Source organism: Camelus bactrianus, chromosome 5, assembly GCF_048773025.1.
Source record: "Camelus bactrianus isolate YW-2024 breed Bactrian camel chromosome 5, ASM4877302v1, whole genome shotgun sequence".
Taxonomy (NCBI): Eukaryota; Metazoa; Chordata; class Mammalia; order Artiodactyla; family Camelidae; genus Camelus; species Camelus bactrianus.
Window position 1 is genome coordinate 98,864,952 of NC_133543.1, and position 23,337 is coordinate 98,888,288.

The window sequence follows — 23,337 nt, forward strand, 5'->3', positions numbered from 1 at the left end:
TGATAATTCTATGTTTAGGACCTCGTGTTCTCCCTTGCTCTGTTTTATCCCTGGACATCGCCAGCTTGCCGAGATCTTTTGGGCTTAGATTCTGCCCCAGCTTTGTGTCACCAGCAAATTTGATAGTCAGTACCCTTCCTAGGTGGCCCTACAATTAACTGGCGATCCACTGAATTGTATGGACATTGACTCATGTTTATCTTGCTTCCACAAGTCTAATAGAGGAGCCTGCTGACTCTGGCAGAGACAACAGGTCAGTCACGGTTTTCTGTTGGACCAGCCTGACAACCTTGTTTCAAAAGCAGATGAGCATAATACCCCGCAATTCTAGTCTTGGATATACACCCAAGGGAAATGAGAAGATACGTCCACACAAAAACTTGACCTGAGTGTTTATAGCAGCATTATTCATAACGGCCATGAGTGGAAACAACTCAAATGTCTATCAGCTGATGAATGGCTTAACAAAATATGGTCTATTTATACAACAGAATATTGTTCAGCAATAAATAAAAAAAAATAAAGTACTGATTGATATATGCTACAACATGGGTGAACTTGAAAACGCTGTGCTAAGTGAAAGAAGCCAGACATGAGAGGTCACATAGAATATATTTCATAAATGTCCAGAATGGGCAAATCTATAGAGACAGAAAGCAAACCAGTAGTTGCCAGGGGCTGGGGTTAGAGAGAGGAGAATGGAGAATGACTGCTCCAGGGTATGGATTTCTTTTAGGAGTGATGAGAATGTTGAGGAACTAGGTAGTAATGATGGCTGCACAACCTTGTGAATATGCCTTATGAATATGGAAAGAAAAACAGCTGAATTGTACAGTTTAAAAGAGTAAATTTTATGGTATGTAAATTATGTCTTGATAAAGCTGTTTTTTAAAAAAAGAAGTTAAAAACCAAGTAAATGAGGCTGACCCCTGAATCACTTTTAGGGTGCCCATGGCAATCATTGCTTCCTTTTTTAAGTGCTCAAAAACCATCCCTTAATAATACTAGATTCAGGGCTGGTCCATCTGTGATTCATATACTCTGCCCACTTCCTAGAAACCCAGAAGCACCTCTCTCCTTTCCACACCCGGAACACTGTCTTGTCCTTCAGGCTCCTCACGGCTCACCATCAGGCATCCAGAGGTCTTGTCTGTGGCCTTTAGTATCTCGCAATGTGATCCAGGCAAGGAGGCAGTGGGAGCCCAATGGGGGCACAGAGCTGCCTTAAGGACGTGGCGTCTGCTGAGGACCAAAGGACAGACAGTGGGTGCTGATGGAGATCAGAGAGGAATGGGGCAGCTCCCCAAACTCTAGGGCACAGAAACGGCCACCGAGGAGCAAGAGGCAGGGGTGCATTCTGGGTGGGAGGGATGGCATGAGTCAGCCACTGTGGCTGGAGCAGTTCACTCTGGGGGACCTCATTCTCAGCACGACCACATGGGCCACAAAATACCACCAGCCCACAGAGTTAGATTTCTGGTTGCCCACACGCTACATTTCTTGGCGAGTGGTGGTGTGGTTCCCAACAATGGTGAGGTTTTTTGTTGAGTTGGGGGTGGGGGTGATAGATAGGGAAGAAGCCTGTTTTGTTTGTTTGTTTCATTTTTAACTGTGTTTAACTTCATTTTTAACACATGTCATTTACCATCTTATTTAGGTGTACAGTTCGATGTACACTCACATTCTCGTATAACCATCACCACTGTCCTTTTCCTCACCCCAAATTGAAACCCATTAAACAGCAACTCCTACCCGCCCTTCCCCTGGTCCCTGGTAACTACTGTTCTACTTTCCGTCTCTATGAATTCTAGATACTTCAAATAAGGGGAATTATGCAGCATTTGACCTCTTGTGTCTGGCTTATTTCAACCTTATCATAATGTCAAGGTTCATCCATGTTGTAGCATGTGTTAGAATTTCATTTTGTTTTTAATTGTGAGTAGTGTATTGTGTAAATATGTCATATCTCATTCTATGGATAGACTTTATTTTGTTTGTCCGTTTATCTGTCAATGGACAGTTGGGTTATTTCTGCCTTTTGGCTATCATGAACGGATTTGTTTTTTAAACATGATGTTCATACCTGAGCAACAAGAGATCTCTGGGAAGCGGAAAATAGGATGGACTTGATGGGAGAAGAGCCAGGGAGTCTGTGAGAAAACTCTGACAGCCACAGTGTGTAGAGGAGTGGGGAAGGGGTGGACGGGCGGAAGGGCAGAAGGCGGAAGCAGGCTCCCACGGGACAGGATGGACCCAGCCACCGGGAGTAGTAGGCGGGGCCAAGATTCCCGCCGTGGGGAGGCTGGGTTTGTTTCTAGGCAGGTGGCTGGGAGGCGGGGGTGGGGGGGAGAGCCCACAGAGATGCTGGCTCTGTATCAAAACTTAGCCAAGAGGGCAGAATGGGGACCCTACTCATCTGTGTCTCACACAGGTGTGACCTTTCGGACCTGGAGACTAGATAGTGAGCCAGAGGGCAAAGCATGAGACCAGAGCTCCAGGGCCAGGCCTGATCACAGCTGAGTGCCAGGGCAGGAAGCTGCTTCCAAATACAAGGGACCAGAGGACCAGAGGAAGGGTTGGTGGAGAAGGGGGTGGCAGAGACCCAGGTGCCGATGACCGAGGGAAGGCTTCTAGAACTGTCATTTGCTCCAGTGCCCTCTGCAGCTGTTCTGTTGTCTAGCGGCAGGAAACTGGGAAAAGTGAAGGTAAACAGGCCTGTTTTTCATCCTCAAGAAAATTAAGGAGATAAAAGATGTGAAAACACTTGCGCAGTGCAAGATCCACTTTGAGTCATGTCGTGCAGAGCCCAAAGGCACTGGTGGAGAGACAGGACCCTATGATGCGGTGACCCAGGTGGGCACTGCAGAGCAGAAGGCATTTGAGTCATTTTTCAGTAAATAAGGTCAAAAGAACGACACCTTTGGTAGATTGACAAGTGTCCTTTTGTCCTGGCCATGGTTATCCCTCACCAGCACCCTGCCTTTGACTCCACAGCTACGACTCGGGAAGGGATGGCTTCATCGACCTGATGGAGCTGAAGCTGATGATGGAGAAGCTGGGGGCCCCCCAGACCCACCTGGGCCTGAAGAGCATGATCAAGGAGGTGGATGAGGACTTTGATGGCAAACTCAGCTTCCGTGAGGTACCTGCATGCATCCTCAGCCCTGAGCCCCTGCCAGGGGAGAGCCCAGAGAGGACCAACAGATGTACAGTCCCCTGGAGTGCAAATGGTTTTGGCCTCTCTAGAGTGCTGCTTGATATATTAACCTAGAGTCCTGCTTTTTAAAATAGCTTTAAGGAACTAGTGAACCGCAGTGCTGGCATGGGAAAATGCTCAGCAAGCAGACTGAAAGTCAGCGTGGTTAGGATAACCTCATTTGGGTAAAATAGTAAGTATTGAGAAATCTGGAGGGATGTTCACCAAAATATTCATAGTGGATGTTTGTGGGTGCAGAGTTTTTGTGGTTTTTTAAAATAATTTTATAATTAAAAATATATATTTAAATTGTTAATTTTTATAATAAGAATTTTAAAATAGTGGGGAAAAAAGCAAATATACAAAGAGTCTTATTCTGTGCCTATGGACCTCCTGCTCCAAACAGGTCCATGAATGGGCTTTTTGGTCTTTGAACCCCTGAAATTGTGGGCAAAATTGTGTACGTAGAGATGTTTCCTGGAAGAGTGTATGTAAATTGATAGGCTGATCCCCCAATGGGTGAAAACCTTGGCCTTTTTTTTTCGGAGAATAAGGCCATTCGGTTTCTTCCATGGCAAAAATGCAGCCCCACAGGAAGGGAATTCTATGTCTCATGAGTTTTACTGAAAGGCCTTTAGATATGTAAGTGTGACCTGGTATTGGAATAACTTTGGTGACACCATCCGGTTAAAGGCTTGGACATTAGCCCAGCTGCCGTGGATTCGTTTTCAATTGGGTCTCATCTGGGGCCCTCGGAAGATGAGAGTAGAGAGGACGGTCCTTGTTTCCTGGTGTTTAACCTTGGTTATTCTAGAAATGGTAGATTGCTGGCATCCTGGTTTCTGAGGGTAAGAACTTTGGCCAAGTACTGGTCTTCTGTCCAGGCCAGTTAGGGCCCTTGGATGGTCTTCCTGGGAGGGTCTCTGTAGCTCACCCGGCAGCCAAGAGCCCCTTCCCCAGCTGGCTTTGCCTCTCACTGTCTGCACATCAAACCAGGAATCTCCCATGTCTTCCTTTCCTGAACTGGCAGATATGGAGATAGATTACACGGAAAACCTGTGTTGGGTATAACCCTCAGGATAATCTGGTACCAACCTTCTCATTTCAGAGCTAAGGAGCTAGAAGACAAAAGAGGTTAGTGCCTGAAGCTAGGCACCAGCTTGGTGCTGGGCTGGGTTTCAGCCTCCTACCATCATTGACCGCACTCAACTTCGCAACTGCCTCTCTGGCTCCTTTGTCTCTCATTTGGTTTCTTCATATCATTCATACATTGTGCTGGGCATTGGCTCTTTCTAATCCAAGTACCCCTGGGGTATAGAAGGTAAAGGATTTTGCCTTGGCGAAGCTTTGGAGGCAATGTTGGGTAAAGAACTTCCATGGCAAAGTTGTGACCTCTGGGGAACAGAAATTGAGGGTGCTTAGAAGTGTCTGCAGGTTACCAATGGAGCTAAGACAAAATCCACCCTGCCCCCCCGCCCCCCCGCCGCCTTGTTTTACCCAGGAGCCACTCAAATGTGCCCCTTTCTGTATCCAAGATGCTTGGTTAGCTGCCGGTTTTGGCCATTTAGCACAGATGGTGGACATCAGAGGATCTTCAAAGGGTTTTGTTGCGGGTCCCCAACCTGCCTGCAGAACTTCAGTGACATTCACATTCAATCCTTTATCAGTTCAGCACCCCCACTGTGGTCCCGTCCCTAGCAGTTGTACCCAGAGATACAGGATTTGGATGCATAGATACATTTGCCATTAATACTCTGCAGCCCAACCTCCTGCTTTTAGTATTTCACTCTGCTGGTTCCCAGGGTGTTATAAGCCACTAGTGGGCCAATGCTGTGTTTATGTGATGAAAAGAGGCTGACAGGCTAACCTCCATCTTCCACACAGAACTGCATAACTGGAGCAAGTTATTTTACTTCTCAGCTTCAGTTTTTGTTTTTTGGTTTTTTTTTTTTTTTTTTTTTTGTCCTTAAAATAGGGGTATTAATAGCTTTTGCTCAGGACTCTTTTAAGAATCAAGTTTTCCATGCCTCTATCAGCTAGGATTGTTTGCAAGTGAAGGAAACAAGATGCCAACTAATTTAGAGGAGAAAAGAACAGACAACTATTGACTCACATACCTGGGAGATGAAGAAGGGAAAGTGCTTTAGACACAAGTAATCCAGGGTCTTTCCCTTGCCATGTCTTGACTGTGCTTTTTCCATGTCCATCTTTTCTTTCCAAATAGGGTGTTGTCCCTGGTACCTGCCAAGATGGCTGCCAGCATCTCCAGGCTACCTTGCCCCAAGGGATAGAGGGCTTCTTTATCCCAGAGTCCATACCAGTTGCAGAAGAAGGCTTCTGATTGGCCCTGTCAGGGAAACATGCCCATCTCCTAGACCAATCATTGCATCCAGGGTACTGTGATTGGCTAGGTCCAGGTCATGTGCCATAGGGCACCACAGTCAGCAGCTCCACCACCATCATCACATGCAGCAGGAGTTGCCAGGCGGACAAAATTGCTCACTTCTACAGTTCCTTCCTCACAACCTGGCACTTAGTAGGTGCTTGGTGAGTTTGTATTCCCTTTCTTTTCTTTGGATTAACTCAACTGAAGCAAGTCACATCTAAATAAAAGCTCTTTGATACAGTAGGTATGTCTCCATTAAGCACTATTTTGCTACTTTTCCCCAAAGTACAAGGGACTTGATCTCCCTTTAAACCGTTCCTTTTCCAATTGTGCAGATAATATCTGCGCATTAGGGGCATTTTAGAAATGGCATACATGGAACCATTAAAAATGGTGATGGGGCACAGTGATGAACAAAGAACAAGTGCTGACAATGTAAAAAGCAGGCACGAAAGCAGATTTCCAAACTTCTATAAAAGATGATTGCTTGCATATACAGTTCACAGACATGTACAGACATGTAGAAGTCAAAAGGATGGACCACAATTAGCTGTTCTATCTCCAGAGCTCAAGTGATCCAGGTTGGATTCCACCTCATTCTCCTTTGGAGGCAGACAGCAAGTCTGCCTTAATATCCTTCTCTCTTTTTCTTGTGGTCCTCACTAACTCCACTACATCTGTCTCAAAGCAGAAGCTCCAAGGCCAGATGTGTGGTGGTTTTGTGCAAAGGCTGGGTGAGGGGGTTACTAGATAATCAGTCAGTACTGGGGACTGTGGGTCCCATTCTGTCCTCCCACTTCATCCTCCCTAGGGTGGGTCCCTGGCAGTCCTGCCTGTGCTGGGTTGTACCCCTGCCTGGTCATGTTTGATTGGACCATGGATGGACCTCTGACCCAACTAGGTCAATTAGATTATCTATCTGGGAATTTGAAATTGGGGCTGAGATACTGCAAATTGGCTCTGCAGGTGGCTGTTCCCGAAAGAATAACACAATGAAGGGTGGCCATTTTCTACCATGGGGTCCAGACATGAGAGCTAGAGAGGAAATGTTGCTTTCAATCCTGAGAATGTTGCTTCTCCCAGTTCCAGTCCTCTTCCAGTCCACTGTATTTTGCCCTTGGGTTTTTGACACATCCTTTTTATATAATGTATACCTCCTTTTGGCTTAAGCCAACAAGTGTGTTTCTGTCACTTGCCATCTCAGAGCTCTAACTAATATAGGCAAGCGTTTGCATCACTAATCAGAGCCATGAAGTTAAACATTTCCTTAAATGTATCAGAAGCATTTGATAGATTGTGTCTGAAACTGCTTTTTGGCTGTGTTAGCCTGTTTCTTTGTTTTCTGCTTCTCCTTCCCTGCCCCCCTCTTTGCTCAGAGTCACAGCTAGGACACTTTCCAATTCTCCACAACATACCAGTCTTTGTGAACTATAAATAGGAAGACAAACAAGGCTGGGCAGTTAGAGAAATTGTCACTCAGGGGTTGGTGATTGTAATAAATTAAATGGGAAAGTCTGGCATGCTTTATGTAAGGCTGAACACTCTCAGATTGAGCTGGATTTTTTTTCTTCTTCTTCTTTAACTGGCTGGGGTGGGAGGACCCCTAAGTTATGACGGGGCTGCTGGTGTTCATCTACTGAGCTGGCAGAGTGAGAGTGAGCTCAGAGGCCCAGGATCTGCTCTGGGGAAAAGACCCCTGAGGAATACTTTAAGCCCTTCAGTAAACACTAACATTGTCATCTCCGCTGCAGATGTGAGAAAAATGAGTTTCAGGGGTGAAGAGACCCACCCTCCTCTAAAGTCACTTGGATGGCTGCTAGGCAGGGGGCAGCGCTCCATCTTTCCTAAGCTGCCTCCCTGGTATGGAGGGGCTACTGTTTTGTGTTTGCCTTATGGAGCACTGGGGAGGGGGGTGGCTTCTGTAACCAGCTGCTTTAAGGATGGGTAGGGTACTGAGGGATGGATGAGTATTTCACTCCTCCCCTCTGTCCATGGCTCACAGCTCATGTTTGCAGCGCTGAAGTCTTGGCTGATTCAGTCTCTCCATGGGACGCTCACCACTACTGTCCCCCACCCCCTTGTCCCACAACCTATTCTTGGGGGCCTCACCTCCTTCCACAGGCTTGATTTCCAAGGCTTTGGAGCCAGTGTTCTGGCTCCAATAATCTGCAGCAAACTGAGTCTTTGCTGGCCTCTAGTGAGAGAGTTTGAAGCTGCAGGTGGATGAACACTGTTTCCGTGGAGCCAAGCTGACTACAGCAGCCTCCGCAAAGCTGAAAATCCTTGAACAGCTTGCTTCACTGCTTGCTTTGTATTTGGCGATGTCCACTGTGGAATTAGGACCCCTGAAGGAAGAATGACAAAGAAAGGCTTGTAGGCAAGGCATTTTTTGGTGGTGGTGGTGGAAGCTGAGACTTTTCACTCAATGAAACCCGCTTCCCTCTAGAGATTAAGATCCTTGGCAATAAGACACCCAAGTTGGAATTTGCAAATCCTGTTGAAGTTGTCTTACCTCTCACTCTACTTTAGGTAACGTTCTTCCCTCTTGGGGAAGCCGAGGAGATGGTCATGAAAATAACCTGGAAAACCTGAAATTTCCTTTTAGGCACACCTATTTTAGGTATTTGAAAACCTACCTCTTTCTGGGATGACTTGGAATACATCAATTTCTACGCTTTCTAAATGGAAAAAGAAATTCTAGAAGTTGGATAGCCGTTGTTGGACAAGTAAAATTCACAAGAAATTTTCAAGGAAGAGAAATAAAACTGCTTTGGGGGAGGACGGGGGGGGGGATGGGGCAGGGACTGCTCTTTCGGATTGGCCTCTTTATTTACTTATTAATTATTCTGCAGAGGAAAAGTTTATTCTGCGGAGGTCTTAGTACAAGTTGGCTTTAAAGACAAATTCATTCGGGTCACATTTTGAATCTGGAGGAAGAGGATGGATTATTCAATAAATAATGTGGGGATTATTAACTAACCATTTGGAAGAAAATAAGGTTAATGATCAACTTTACATGACAGATCAGAATAAATTTCAGGGATTAAATATTTACATGTTTGAAAAAAAATACAGTAGACAAAAACACAGACAATTGTTTCTATAACCTTGGTGGCAAGAAAGGTTTTTCTAAGCATAACACTGGTGAGAGAAGATAAAAAGATTGATAATTTTTTAAAACATGTTACCATAAACAAAATTAACAAACAGTACCAAAGTGTTGGAAACATACTAAGTTCTATAAAGATCTCTTAGAAAACAACAAAAAAGGTAAACAAACTAATGCAAAAATGGGACACAAATGGAAAATAGGAATGGGTTAAAAAAAGTCATAAATATTAAATTATTTAGTTTAAAAAATAGTATATACAGGTCTACTGGATTTTTTTTTCTTTCATGGCTATAAACTAGGATGTTGCCAATTTTTAGCTTTTACAGACAATGCTTCTTAAACTATTGTGTAAATGTTTCTGAGGGATAGATTCCTAGCAGTGGAGTCAATGGTTGGAAGGATAAAAGCATTTTATTTTTGGTAAATATTTCCAAAGTGTCCCCAAAAAGTTGGACTCAAGTTATGCTCCCATCAGCTAGAAGTGAAGGTCCCCATTTCCCTACATCCTTGTGGGAAAATGCACATGTTTTCATTTTTGACAATGCAATAAGAAAAAAATATTTTGTCACACACGCATATATACACCCTTTTTAATAGGCTTGGCAATAATGGCTTTAGCTTGGGCCGGAGGGGACTGCTGTAAATCAGTGACATTGACTCTGACTCTAACCAACCTTCCCCTGTAGTTTCTGCTCATATTCCACAAGGCCGCTGCAGGGGAGCTGCAGGAGGACAGCGGGCTGATGGCCCTGGCCAAGCTTTCTGAGATCGATGTTGCCCTGGAGGGCGTCAAAGGTGCCAAGGACTTTTTTGAAGCCAAGGTAGGCGCCTCCTTCCTGGGCAGGACAACCCCTCTCTCCCTGCACCCTGCCTAACAAAAGCTCCCAGTCAGTGACTCTCTCATGGTCTTTCTCAGGACAAGCGAAACAGCCACAGCTTAATCGTGTGAGATTGTAGGAAAATGAGAGTGTGTCTGTGTGCAGTCTGCAAGTTAAAAACAAAACAGAAAGACAACTAAATGGTAAATGCATTCAATCCTGGTTTCAGATTCAAACAGGTTTGCTGGTACCAGGCTCCCAGATTGACTCTGGATCCAAACTTTCTTAAAGAATTCCTCCCTACCCCAAACCACGGTGGAGTTACTTGAACAACTACTTCGCAATTGCATTTTAAACACCTGTGCATAAACAAGGGCATAATAGGGCCGGAGGAGGGAGACTTGGTGGCTCACCCTGAATCTGAATTGGTATTTGCAGCATTGACAATGGCTGGGAGTTGGGAAGGAAACTCCAACGCACAGTCTTGGAGACCTTCTGGGCACTTCCATTCCTTTACGAGTTCATACAGTCATTGAAGATCTATGGAGATATTACCATTGGCTGGGCGCTGTCATTCTCCTCTCTGCAGAGCACACCTGCAGAGAGAGAGAGATCAGGAGAGGCCTCTGAATCCTCTGTCGACCACAGCAGTAGAGTGCAGTAAATAAAGTTACCTAACTTCAGATTCTACCTCCTCTACTTACTTACCTGCTAACTGTCTGTGCCTCAGTTTTCTCATCTGCACAATGGGACCAACAATGTGATTGCCATGAGTATTAAATGGAGTCACATGTCTGAAGTGTTTAGCAAGGGCCTGGCTCACCGAGAGGTCTCTGCACATGGTATATGAGCTGTTGGGGCCCCTACCACTCCAGGTAGGAGCCAGCCTCTTGTGGAACTTTGTTTTGTTTCAGGAGTTTGCCCAGAGACATAGTCCTTGGTGACACAGCCCAGCCTCCTCTGGCCCCTAGCAGCCCTCTCTTTCCACTTCTCTGTGATGCTACTTGGAGACAAAGTCTATTGTCTTTCCACCAACTATGAATCATGGTGGCCTCCTAATGCCTGAATCCCTACTGCTGTCATCTGGCATTTTCAGGGACAGGCTGACCACTCATTGTAACTTCAACACCAGAATCGTATGTCCAGTCCTGAAAGTGGTTTGGCCCTTGCTTCGTGACTTAACATTGATTCCACTCAGTTCTGGTGATGCCAGATTAAGGCCTGGAGAATCTCCGTGTTGAGAGGAGGGAAGGGTTAGTCTGGTGGGATGAGTCCTCGCCATTCATTGGCTGCGTCACTTGCAGACCTGTGACAGACGCCTTGGGCAGGGGCCTAGGTTTGAAACCCAAAGTTAGCGGGACCCTGTTTTCAGTCCACAGCTGCAGTGCCAAGTGCTCTTGTCGAAATCTGTCTGAAGTCTCTGGGAATGTCTTATCTGGCTTTTCCCGACCTTTTATAATCTGGCTGTGATCCCGGCTGTAGTCTTGCCCACCCTGTGCACAGTTCTTCAAATACTGCCATGCCTTTTCAGGGCCCCAGGACCTGCTGTTTCCTCTGCCTGGAACATCCCACCCAAATGCCTCTTCCTCGAAAACTCTATAAAACCCACATTAAAGAGCTGCCTCTTCTTGGCTGCTTTTCCTGACTCTCCAGGCCAAGAATGTCCAGCCTCCTCTGTGTGCCTTGATGATGAATGGAAGTGCCATAATAATTTATCTCGTATCTTACAATCTATCTTACCAAGGCTGCTTGGACACTTTTGGTAAGAGTATAAATTGACCCAACTTCTTGGACAGCAGTCTGGGGCTAGCTGTTAACATTTCATATCCTTCACCTCTGGAAATCTGCCTCTAGGATTTTATCCTTCAGAGACACTCATGCAAATGCACACAGATGTGGAGACAAGGATTTTCACACAGCATTGTTGATAATAGAGGAAAATTGGAAACCACCAAAACTTCCATTACCAGGGAGTTGAGTCCACTGTGGTACACCCCTACACTTGCACACCCTGCAGCTGTCAAAGAGTGAGATCCAGCTGCCTGTACGTATGGACAGATGTCCAAAATAAATTAGGCAAAACTGTCTGAAACCCAATTTCATTAAATACAACCTGGATAATTATATACCGAAGTATTAATAAGAGTGATGTCACAGGGACTTGTTTTTTATATTTTTGTAATGTTTTATAGTGTGTGTGCCTTCTTTTTACAACCAGGAGAAAAGATGAAAAGAATAACAATAAAACTTTTTGAACTCGTTATGTTTATATGTCTGCCTCCTCACCTGCAGACTCAAAGGTAGAGTAGGTGTGTTATCTTTGTAATTACAGTGCCTGGCTAATAATGGCTCTCAATAAATGTTTGCATGAATGACGAATGGAAGGAATCATTGCTCGAATTTGGGAGAAGGCCATAAAGGAGCTGGCCTTTGCGACAGATGTTCAGAGATGAATGGCGAGTCACCTTGTAAACAGGGAAGGGAAGGCGTTCCTGCCGTGGGAACGGGAGGAGCAAAGGCTCCAAGGCCTGGGGGCAGGGAGCGTTTGGAGGCTGGCCCCTGTTCATACTGGACACCGTTGGACAGGGCGCTCTGGGTTCCCCTGAAAGTCAGGCCTTCCCCAGCCTGCTGATCCCAGGCCTCGCCCAGCTCTACGTGGGCTCTGCAGGTGCTGGGGCTCTCAGAGGGCTTAAGCAGGGTCTTGACGTGAGTGACGGCGCACAGTACGGGGACAGACTTGCCTGAGGAGAGGCTGGACTCGGGGGCTGCTGTAGACATCGGGAGAATTGTAGGGCCAATTAAGAACGTGACGATGGGGCTGGGGGGGGAGGTGGGGGTGAATCCCAACTCCCTAGAACTCTCAGTATTCATGATCACTTGATTGGAGGCGGAAAGTAAAATGCCTCAAGGTTATTGGAGCCGTGTCACCAGGGGTTGGTGATACTTTAAAAAATCAAGACAGGACCCCCAACCTGGAATGTGAATGATTAAAGGAGAAAAAGTTATAAGCTGAGTTTTACTGTTAAGTCCAAGGTGACTTCAAGCAAAGGGAAGACCTGCTCCTTCATCCAAAGGGCACACTGCTGTTTGCTAATAGTTTCTGCTCAGGTCCTGTTGGATAAAATGTGGGCATACCCAGATAAATGGGAGGCTACAATATACCTCTTTTTTTTTTTTTTCCTGGAGATCTATTTGCCCAGCTGTAATTCTGAAGATGGGGATACTAGATACTGAGGGTCATGGAATAATCTTGTCCACACCTGTCCATTCCTGAACCAACCACTGGCAAGGGCTAGAATATCATTACCCTGATTGGGCTCTCTCCTGGAGCCCAGGGATGAGTTCAGTCTCCCCTAGACCCTTGGGCCATGTGCCAGGGGAGCATCTCATAGGAAGAAAGAGGGAGGAAATGGATGTTTTCTGGACACCCTGCCACACAGACCACAGGAACTATCTTCACAAGATATGAGCTGAAATCCAACAACTAGAGGGGATTGACCAAGGGCAGAACGTATTGGTGACTAGATGGTGGGGAAGGAAGGAACCACAGATACAAGGAAACCCTGGAGAAAATGCCATTCTGGAGGACAGGAGCAATTTCAGGAAGAGACTGAATCAGATGCGGCCACAGCAGAAGTCTTGGGTCCAGCAAATGGGTCAGTGGAGATTTTTGAGAGGTGAGATTCACTGTGGAGGGCAGATTGGAATAGGGTAAGAGGTGGATGGGAACTGAGGGAAAAGAGATCTCATGGCTGGCTTTTCTGTCTAGAAGGTTCACAGAGGAGGCCCAGACATAGTGGGGATGGTAGCTCAAGATCAGGGAAGAACTTTTTGGGGTTTTTTAGCCTAGAGAAGATAGATGTTGGCATGTTTTTAGGTCACAGGGAAGTGGTCCAGAGAGAGGGAAACATGACGATAAAGAAATAGTAGGGTGATTAATGTGACATTGACTTGGAGGTCATAGAATCAAGAGAAGAGGTAGACCTTTATAGTGGAGAAGAAGGCCCCCAAGTGAAGGAGTTGCAAGGGCTCCCAATCCTCCTCTGAGCTGGCCAGGAGTGGGCAGGTGGGGTGATTAACAGACATGTGAGTGTTGATGATGGGCCAGACCGTCTGCTGAGTGCTTTGGATTTGTGTGTTTTCTAACGTTCACACAAGCACTCTGGAGGTAGGTGTTGCTGACCCACTTTGCAGATGAGGAAACTGAGGCTTAGTGGTTTGGTAAATGTTTAGCAACTGGCTCTCTGGACTATATATATATATATATATACACACACACACACACACACACACACACACATACACACTTAAAGTTTATAATATATTTTGCTGATATAAAGGGGAGTAGCACACTATTTACAAATAATTAAATATACACTATTTTTGTAAGGAAAAAGTGAAAGGAATAGGTCAGAACTTCATCCATTCCTCAGTGACATGAGTAACATCATTGCTGAATTTGATAATAGTTTTCAAATATTGGAAGAACATTCTCTCAATTTTGGAGCTATTCATAATGTAAAGCCTACAGACATTACATGTGTTTAAGTTTAATCTGCATTTTTAGCATTTTCCCTTCACTTTCTTAAGAAAAGATCGTCTAATTGTGCTGTACACCAGAAACTGACACTTGTAACTGATAGGACTTCAACTTAAGAAAAAATTTTTAAAAAAGAAAGAAAAGATGGTCTAGACACTCAATGAAATAATATTCAAGCCCTAGTTTGTAGTATTTGTTGGTTTCCAAGGTGTGAATACTCCCACCAGGGTTGCTTTCAAACTGCCAATGGGATGTTGAAGCTGCAGTTGGGAAGATCCACAGTAGCACGTCGCCATGTAGGATTTCCACCTCAGAGATATACTAGACATGGACGGCCTCAAGAACACAGATAATAGTAAACTGTAGTAAAATAATCAGGCAATGACAACTTTTGTGTATTACTTTTGTTTGTAATATAATTTAATTGTGAATGTGTATAAATCTAATTTCTAATTATGGCTATATTTAACAACCAGCTCATAAAATTCCTGAAAATCCAACGGCTGGCTCCAATACACCTCTGGGCCTAGAGATGTTCAATGAAGTGCCCAGGGGCTCACTTCCCTGCCCACCCTGAAGCACAGGAAAAAAGGGGAGGATAAAATAGGTGTGAGAGGAGTTCAGGGTGGATGGACCGCATTCCTCTGTGTTTTCTAAACAAGGGAGGAGGAGACGGGCTGCTGAGAGTGGCAGGACCCATGAGGCTGGTGGCTGTCTGGATGACTGCTGTGGGGAAGAGCGGAGGGGAGGGGGGCTGAGTCCTACTGAAGGCCCAGCGCAAACTGGAAATCCTCACCTCCCAATGGGTCCAGACACAGTCCTTGTGAGATTTCTAAGAAAAACATGTTTTCAGCCTGTGGGGGGGAACAGACAGAGTCCTTGGTCTACGGGTGGGACTTGGCGGAGTGGGAGGGGAGAGGTGAAGCGTGTCAGGCCGAAATGCAGGTCCTGGGAGTTGAAGGTACCTTGACAAGTGTTGTTGCAAAAATTGTCAGGTGTCCATTTCTGGTTTGAGAGCAAACTAGGGCAAGGCTAACAGGGCAGGGAATAGGGGCTTGAACCCTGGTTGCAGGGTTCTACAACCACTGTGGGGGGCTGGGGAGATAGCGATTACAACTCGGACTTCTTCCCATAGTCAAGAAAGCGCAGCCTCTGGGGACGCTAACGTAGGGAGACCAGGCCAGAGCAGGGCCGCAGGGGCCTAAGAAATGCCTCGGAGGTTCGGAAACCATAATTTCCTTGACCCTATTTGGATTTGGAAAGAGTGAAAACATAATACACGCTTCCTGTTGGTAATTTCCTTGGTATCCTGTCTTCAGAAATGGACCCCTGTGAAGTATAGGGAGAAGTTAGAAAAAAGGATCTTACACTTTTTCACTGAGATATGAGAATCTGCACTGGGCCACCATGGATGTAACGAAATGAAAATCAGAATGGACTAAATAAGGAGCATTGCAGGGAAAGGTAAATCTCAGCTGCAGCAGTGCAGAGAGTTGGATGAGTGGACCGGGGAGTTGACTAATAAGACACCCAGATATGGAAGCCAGTGATAGAGAAACGAGGAGAAATAGAGAAGATGATGGCCACAGCTAAAAACCATAAGAGATGCTGATACATCCATTTAAAATCCTTAAAAACTCAAGAAACAAACTCACAGATGCAGAGAGCAGACTAGTGGTTACCAGAGGGGAAGAAGGCTGGTGGGGTCAACTGTATGGTGCTGGGGAGTAACGAAACTCGTGGTGGTGATCACTCTCTAGCGTACACAGAGGTTGAACTCTAATGCTGTACAGCTGAAACTTATAGAATAAAAAATTAAAAAGTTGAAAAATTTAAACTCAATGAAGGAAATGCTTTTCTACAAATTTGAAAAAATAAACAGAAAATGATGAATTATAAAGACATTTAGAAAGTTAACAACCCTGCCTAGCCCCCCCCAATACTAAAATGCTAGGTATTTAGGGATTAATTCTTTAATGTTATACAATTTTTCAATGTTATAAAAATAATTCAAACATATTGTCAAAAATTATATCACATTCATTCTCTAAAGTCATTATGATTCTGATGACAAAATAAGATAAAAATAACATCAGAAAAAAATTTTATCAGCCTAATGAATATAGCTGTAAGAATCTTGAAACATTAAGAAGTGGAGTGCAATTATAACATTTGAAATTTACGTTAAGATTGCAAGGGTAATTTTAAAAATACATTCATATCACAGGTAGCTTCAACAAGAAAAATGTGATCGTTTCAGTTAGATGTCTCAAAGGCATTGGGTGAAGTTTAATATTCATGATAACACATGAAATAAGAAAACAAAATGCTTATTCCATCTGATAAAAGACTATTTACTTGTAAATATCAAGGCATTCTATAAAGCATTAATATTAAATAATGTAGTGTGGGTTCAGGAATAAACAAACCAGTTAGTGGAACAGGACAGAAAATAATAAAAACAGATCTCCTTCATATGGGAATTTAGTATATGAGAAATATCATTTTCAAATCAGTGGGAAAAGAATGGGCTATTCAATAACAGGTGTTGAAACAATTGGCTCTCCACTTAGGAAAACGAAGTAAAGCCCTCCGTCATGCTCCCTCCCTCACATAAATTGCAGGAGATTTAAGAACTGAATGAGAAAATAAAACTATATATATATACATACATACACACGCACACATTCACATAGGAAAACTAAAAAGAAAGAAAGCGGCTATTATTTTTAAATGCCTTCCTACTTTTCACTTTTTACATATCTAATAATACATACAGATTGTACATTTGGACAAACGCACTGCTTCAAAGAAGAAGAAAACCCAGTAAAATAGATCCTTTGAAAGGGGAGGATAGATATAGCTCAAGTTGTAGAGCCCACACTTATCATGCACGAGGTCCTCAGTTCAATCCCCAGTAACTCCTCCAAATATAAATAAATAAATAAACCTAATTGCCTCTCCCTCATAAAACAAACAAAAAAATAAAAGTAAAAAACAGAAGACCGGACAAAAGTACCTGAAAAATACATAATGAGAAATTAAACCTAAACTATGTGAAGAATTGCAAATTAAAGAAAAAAAAAAAACTCACCAGCTGAATAGGAACATGGGCAAAGGATACAAATGGGTAATTCACTAAAGGAAGTAAAAGAAGGTGCTAATTTTTTTTGCCTATCAGATTGGCAAACAGGAAAAAGTTTAATGATAAGCGTTGGCAAGGTCGTGGGGAAATGAGTATTTGCATTCCATGATGGTGGGGTGCAAACTGGAGCAACTGCTTTGGAGAGCAATTTAGCAATCTTTATGAAAAATAGTGTACACACCCAATGTGTTTGCAAAATTTACCAAATTGATGAGACACAGAGAGAAAAAAACAAAAGAGAGAATCAATCCTAGAACAGAGGATACGATGGATTTATCTGATATGGTATTATTGAAGACAGATTCAAATCCCACTCACAATACCAGAAAAACACATGTAGTATTTGGAAGTAGATTTAGAGTTAGAAGGATTGATTCAGAGAAAATTGAAATTTTTAGTGGGCACCATGGAAAGAAAAACAGTACTGAATGAAAACAGAGGCATTCAGGGAAAACTGTATGTTTCAAAGAGACTACCGAGTTCTGTTTGATGGGCTGCTCCAGCTCCAAGTTTCTCTTTCCGAACTTTTCACTCTGTTGGTCTGTTCTCGCTGTTTCTCCGCAGGTACAAGCCTTGTCCTCTGCCAGTAAGTTTGAAGCTGAGTTAAAAGCGGAGCAAGATGAGCGGAAGCGCGTGGAGGAGAAGAGGAGGCTTCGCCAGGCAGCCTTCCGGGAACTCAAGGCCGCTTTCAGTACTTAGGTGCTTTGACCTTGACCTCTGTCTTCAGCTGTGCCTCACAGATGCCCTGGGGAGAGCTGGCCGGGCATCCTCACCCCTGCTGACCCTTTGCCCCAATCAGCTCCACACCCTTGCCCAAGGCAAACTCCTTAGTCTCAAATGGGTGGCGGGGGGCAGCTCTCATCTCCTTGTGGGAACCCCTCCCAGAGGGTCCAGAAGCCCCCCTTGCCTCTGTCTCCTGCTCACCTTCCTCTGCCCTTCTCTGCAGCCAGAATGTGCCTCTACCTGGCAACCTTTTCTTTTTCCTTCTCCCTCTATCCTTCCATGTCACAGAGTGGTCTACTGTGTTAATTTGTATGCAAACTTCTTTTTCTCTGGTGGTCCTCAGAGGAGATATTCCCCAGAGGCCTGTGATGTTAATGTTGCCTGTTTCCTTGGGTAATCCTTTTCTGCACCTCTCCCCGTCTTGCCCCTCTCTCCTTTATTTCTCATCCAGCTTCCCTGTTCTCATTCTTAGCCTGATCCTGTCACATGCTTTGGTATCCTCTGTCATTTGATGATGGTGAGGTTTAAAGCAGGCAGGACAAGTTGGCCAGGCTGGACCACTTATTGCCTATCTCCTTTCCAACAGGGGGCTCGGCATGCTGCCAAGATGACACAAAATAGCGACAAGTTAGGAAGTTCTGTTCCTTCTCATCTGCTTTCTCCTGCCCTCTTAGCATTCCCCCTAGATCTACTCTTTTCGTCATCCTTCCCACTTTAGACTCTTTTTTTCTACTCTTAAATACTGAGCTACTTAACTGTAAGAATGAAAGCATGATTATAAGTGAATTAATGAGTAGAATTCCTGTTAACTCTGACACTGCAAATTCTATTGCACTAGACCCCTGACATTCCCAAATGACAAATCCAGAGCCTTTCAAAATCCCAAAAGTCATGACCATCCTCACCATCTAGCCAGTTTGCAACATTCGCTCCAAGGTGCTGAGGTGAAGCCATCCTTATTCCTGCAGCACAAATTTTTATACGTTATAAATTCTTGGGATTGCTCACAAACATCAGGGGTTGGTTGTATTTTATAAAAGAATTTCTAACGTCATATTTATTACTTCTCTTTTTTTAACTGCTGTCTTTATCATAAAGAAAACGTCTGCATTTTTACCTTACAGCTGTTCTTTTTCAATAAACTGTGCAAATGGACTTTGCCATCACGTCAATGTGCATCTAGTCTTCTTTGAAATGGGGGAGAGAGAAGAGCGGTTTCTGTAGGGACCACATCTAGCCCTGAAGCAGAGTGAGGAGTGGTAGCTAGAGTTTGGCTTTCACTCTGGGGCATTCTGAGTACCAAGCTTGTCTGTCAGCTGCTCTTCTTCCCATCACTGAGGAGTCTTTAAGCTGTAGATAAAATCTGTAGCTTGATTTTTCCTGCTTCCTAGACCCCTTGAAACTCTGATGAGGGCCAATGACCCCCTCCCTCCCATGTATAATTCCAAGGTATTTGGGGGACCTAGGTAAAGACACCTAGCCTAAGAGAACACCTCTAGCTCCTCAGGGAGGATCATTTCTGTTTCTGCACACACCCAAGGCCTACAATTCTCAGGCATCATTTTTCCAGGTGGGGTCACCCTGCATCCTCCCCACCAGAGGAAATGGACATGAAATATGACTGGAGAGACCCTGACTGTATAATCCAGCAGTCGGGCCTCTTGGTATTCATCCAAATGAGCTGAGAACCCTTGTCCACACAAAAACCTGCACATGAATGTTTACAGTAGCTTTATTCAAAATTCAAAATTTAGAAGAAACGAAGATGTTCTTCAATAGGTGAAAGGAGAAACAAACTGTGGTCTAACCGTACAATACAATATTAATTCAGTGATGAAAAGAAATATTAATCAGTGATCAAAAACAAATGAGCTGTCAAGTCACAAAAAGACATGGAGAAAATTTAAATGCGTATTGCTAAGTGAAAGCCAGTCTGGAAAGATTACATTCTATATGATACCTAATGTATGAAATTCTGGAAAAGGCAAAACTCTGAAGATAGTGAAAAAGATTAATGGTTATCAAGGGGTTGGGGGCAGGGAGGGAGGGATAAAAGGAAATTTTTAGAGCAGTGAAACATTTTGTTGATGCTATAATGGTCATCATACATTTGTCAAAACCCATGTAGAAGATACAACACGAAGAGTGGACCCTAATGTAATTATTCAGTTAATAATAATGCTTCAATATAAGCACATCGATTGTAACAAGTGTACCACACTATGTGAAATATTAATAATAGGGGAAACTAGAGGGGGAGGAAGAAGGGAGGATATGAAACTCTGTACTTTCTGCTAAGTTTTCCTGTAACCCTATAACTGCTCCCCAAAAATAAAGTCTATTAATAAAAATTCTTTTAAAAAAGAAGGAAGGAATGCAGACAACAGTATAATTACTTCAAATGTCTTTTTACTCTGGACAGCAAGGCCCTTGTAAGAGCTAAAATCTCTTGATTGTAAATGATAGCAAATGTAATACGAAAGTACCTAAGGAAAAAAAGGACGGCTATTGGGTTATGGAACTACACAGACCAGGGACTGGATTTCTTTATCCCCTCTTGGTGACGCAGCCCTGTAGACAGTGTTGCCTTCCTGCCTCTCACCTACAGTTCCCTTCCTCCCTCTCTATGGCCATTGCCTTCTTGGCTTCTTATCCGTGTCTCTACAGTGGCCTCCTCACTGGTTTCCCTGTCTTCATGTTGCCCTGACTGTCCACCCTGCAATTAGAATAATCTTTATAACCTGCAAACTGTTGCTAACATATCTCCTTCAGGTTTTGGCTCCCCATTTTCAGGATCTGGCCCCAGTTCACCCTCCCCCCCATCTCTTGCTCCTCCCTCCCCCCTTCTTTCCTTCCAAATGGTACACTCCCAGAACACACAACATGTAGCAGTTCCTAGAAAGTGCCACACCTCCAGGCTTTTGCACACACTCTTCCCTCTGCCTGGCACTCCCTCCCTCCCTTCCCCTGGCATTGTTTATGACTCAGCTTGTAGATTATCTCCAGAAAGTTTTCCTGATGCTCCCAAGCTAGGTGAGGTACCCTTTCTCAGGATTCCCACTTCACCTCAAGTCTTTATTGTTATTCTTACAACCTTATGCAGTATCCTTCTCTTTTCCTCTCTTCCTCCTCCTTTGGACTGTGAACTCTTTGAAGGATAAAAACTCTGCCTTACCCACTGCTGTAGGCCTCGCATGCTGCCCAGCATATGACAGCCCCACTCCCAGGCGTGTTCATTTCACAAGGATGTACCAGGTTTGTCGGAGCAGACAGATGGGTGAGGGAGGGCCACTACCACTGACTCAGGGCCCTTCTGAGCCCCTGACCTGGGAGCGTGGCCTGAGGGGACAGCTCTGAGAGTGAGGGCGGCAGAGACTGTGAGGACATCTCTCTCACTAGAAAGGTGATGAGTCTACTCCTTAAAGGCTCTCCTCTAGCTGAGTAAGAGGGAAAACTAAAAAGCAAATCAGTTCTGCCACTGCCCTGGAGGCTGTGTGATGTAATGGGATTTGGAGTCAGATTCAAGGCTAGTAATTTAACTGAGCGTCTGTGTCCTCATTTGCGAAATGGGAATGATGATTGTCTACCTGGCAGATTCCACGTCTGGCATGTACTTAGCGCTCAGGACATGCGGGTCTCGCTCTATCTTCCACCCTCCACGACTAATAGCTCTGCCTCCTCCTGAGCTCTGGGTCTCTAAAGTCACACGCAAAGGATCCCAGGCTAGGGTGGCCCAGAAATGCTTAGCCCCGGCTGCTGTCTTGGCCCCAAGTGCAGAGGCCCACTTACCCAGCTTTTCTGTTTTTTTGAGGCCTCTTTCTCAAGTAGCCTGGAGAGATTTCTGCCAATCTGCCTGCTCACCTGCCACGCCCCTGCAGCTGACACTTGCTGAGCCATCCTGGCTGACCATGTGACCTGACACCTGTGGCCTTGTCCCTGCTCAGATTTCTTCTTGCTGACCATGCCCAGCCACCAGGCCAGATTTTGACCACATCCCTGCTCACCAGCCTGACTGATGGTGGGAGGTCCCGGAGGTCAACTTAGAATCCTACAGCTTAGGGAGGCACTGAGGATGGGACCTTATAGGGGTCAGTTTCCCCGTTCCCTTCCTCTCTTTTCCAAAACCAATCATTTTTGGCACTCTGCCACATGGTATTGGTATTGGTACACTGGTATTGTTCTTTTGTCTGTGTGTGTGGCTTTTACAGATATGTTTATTCATGCATGAGGGCAGTGGTACGTCTACAGGTCAACACAATGTCCCACATTCCCAACAAACATGGCCAGACTGACGTTCCATCCACATAAAGCTGGTTAACGGTGACCATGAGCAGGTGAAGGACTGGAAGCTTTCAAGGCTTTACTTCTTTTATCAGCACTCCTGATTTTATAAACGATGAAGCCCATCAACGCCATCCCTACCTAAATCTCCTGGTAAACTTGGGAATAGTAGGGCGTCTAGGGAATCCAAACATTCTTAATAAGGCTTTGAAGCATCTCAGAGCAGGACCAGTGGCTCAGGTGGCCCCAACCAACAACCAACAACTTGGAAAGATCACTTGGTGCTATCTTTTTTTTTTTTTTAACTTTTTTTTTTATTGAGTTATAGTCAGTTTACAATATTGTGTCAATTTCCAGTGTAGAGCACAATTTTTCAGTTATACATGAACATGCATATATTCATTGTCAATTCTTTTTCGCTCTGAGCTACCACAATACCTTGTATATATTTCCCTGTGCTGTACAGTATAATCTTGTTTATCTATTCTATATACGCCTGTCAGTATCTACAAATTTTGAACTCCCAGTCTGTCCTTTCCCACCTCCCTCCCCCTTGGCAACCACAAGTTTGTATTCTATGTCTATGAGTCTGTCTGTGTTTCGTATTTATGTTCTTTTTTTTTTTTTTTTTTTTTAGATTCCTCATATGAGCGATCTCATATGGTATTTTTCTTTCTCTTTCTGGCTTACTTCACTTAGAATGACATTCTCCAGGGACATCCATGTTGCTGCAAATAGCGTTATGTTGTCGTTTTTTATGGCTGAATAGTATTCCATTATATAAATATACCACATCTTCTTTATCCAGTCATCTGTCGATGGACATTTAGGCTGTTTCCATGTCTTGGCTATTGTAAATAGTGCTGCTGGTGTTGTCCTTTTGAAGAGCAATTTGGTAGATTGTTAAAATTTAAAATTATATCTGGATTAGTCATTAATTCATGCTTTAACAAATCATCCCATCACTTAGTGGCATAAAAAAATAATTAACATTTATTATCTCACATAGATTCTGAGGGTCAGGAACTCAGAAGTGATTTAGGTGGGTTCTAGCTCAAGGTCTTGCATGAGGCTGCCATCAAAATATCAGTTAAGGCTGCAGCCAACTGAAGGCTTGACTGGGACTGGAAGACCCA

General features: G+C 44.3%; 1 protein-coding gene and 1 pseudogene across 2 annotated transcripts in view; one reads left to right on the top strand and one right to left on the bottom strand.

The window, feature by feature from the left end:
* Positions 1 to 19,086, top strand: part of EFHD1 (EF-hand domain family member D1) — a 36,600-nt gene extending 17,514 nt beyond the window's left edge. Inside the window, exons 2-4 of one of the 2 annotated variants that reach the window (XM_010948178.3) lie at positions 2,995 to 3,142; positions 9,381 to 9,515; positions 17,762 to 19,086. In XM_010948178.3, the coding sequence (XP_010946480.1) occupies positions 2,995 to 3,142; positions 9,381 to 9,515; positions 17,762 to 17,896 (418 nt within the window). In that variant the 3' untranslated portion in view covers positions 17,897 to 19,086. The remainder of the gene's footprint in view (positions 1 to 2,994; positions 3,143 to 9,380; positions 9,516 to 17,761) is intronic. The other variant, XM_010948179.3, reaches the window with a different exon arrangement.
* A 1,634-nt stretch (positions 19,087 to 20,720) lies between these two features.
* LOC141577758 (ATP synthase F(0) complex subunit j, mitochondrial pseudogene) lies at positions 20,721 to 22,696 on the bottom strand (annotated as a pseudogene).
* Positions 22,697 to 23,337: the final 641 nt, after the last annotated feature.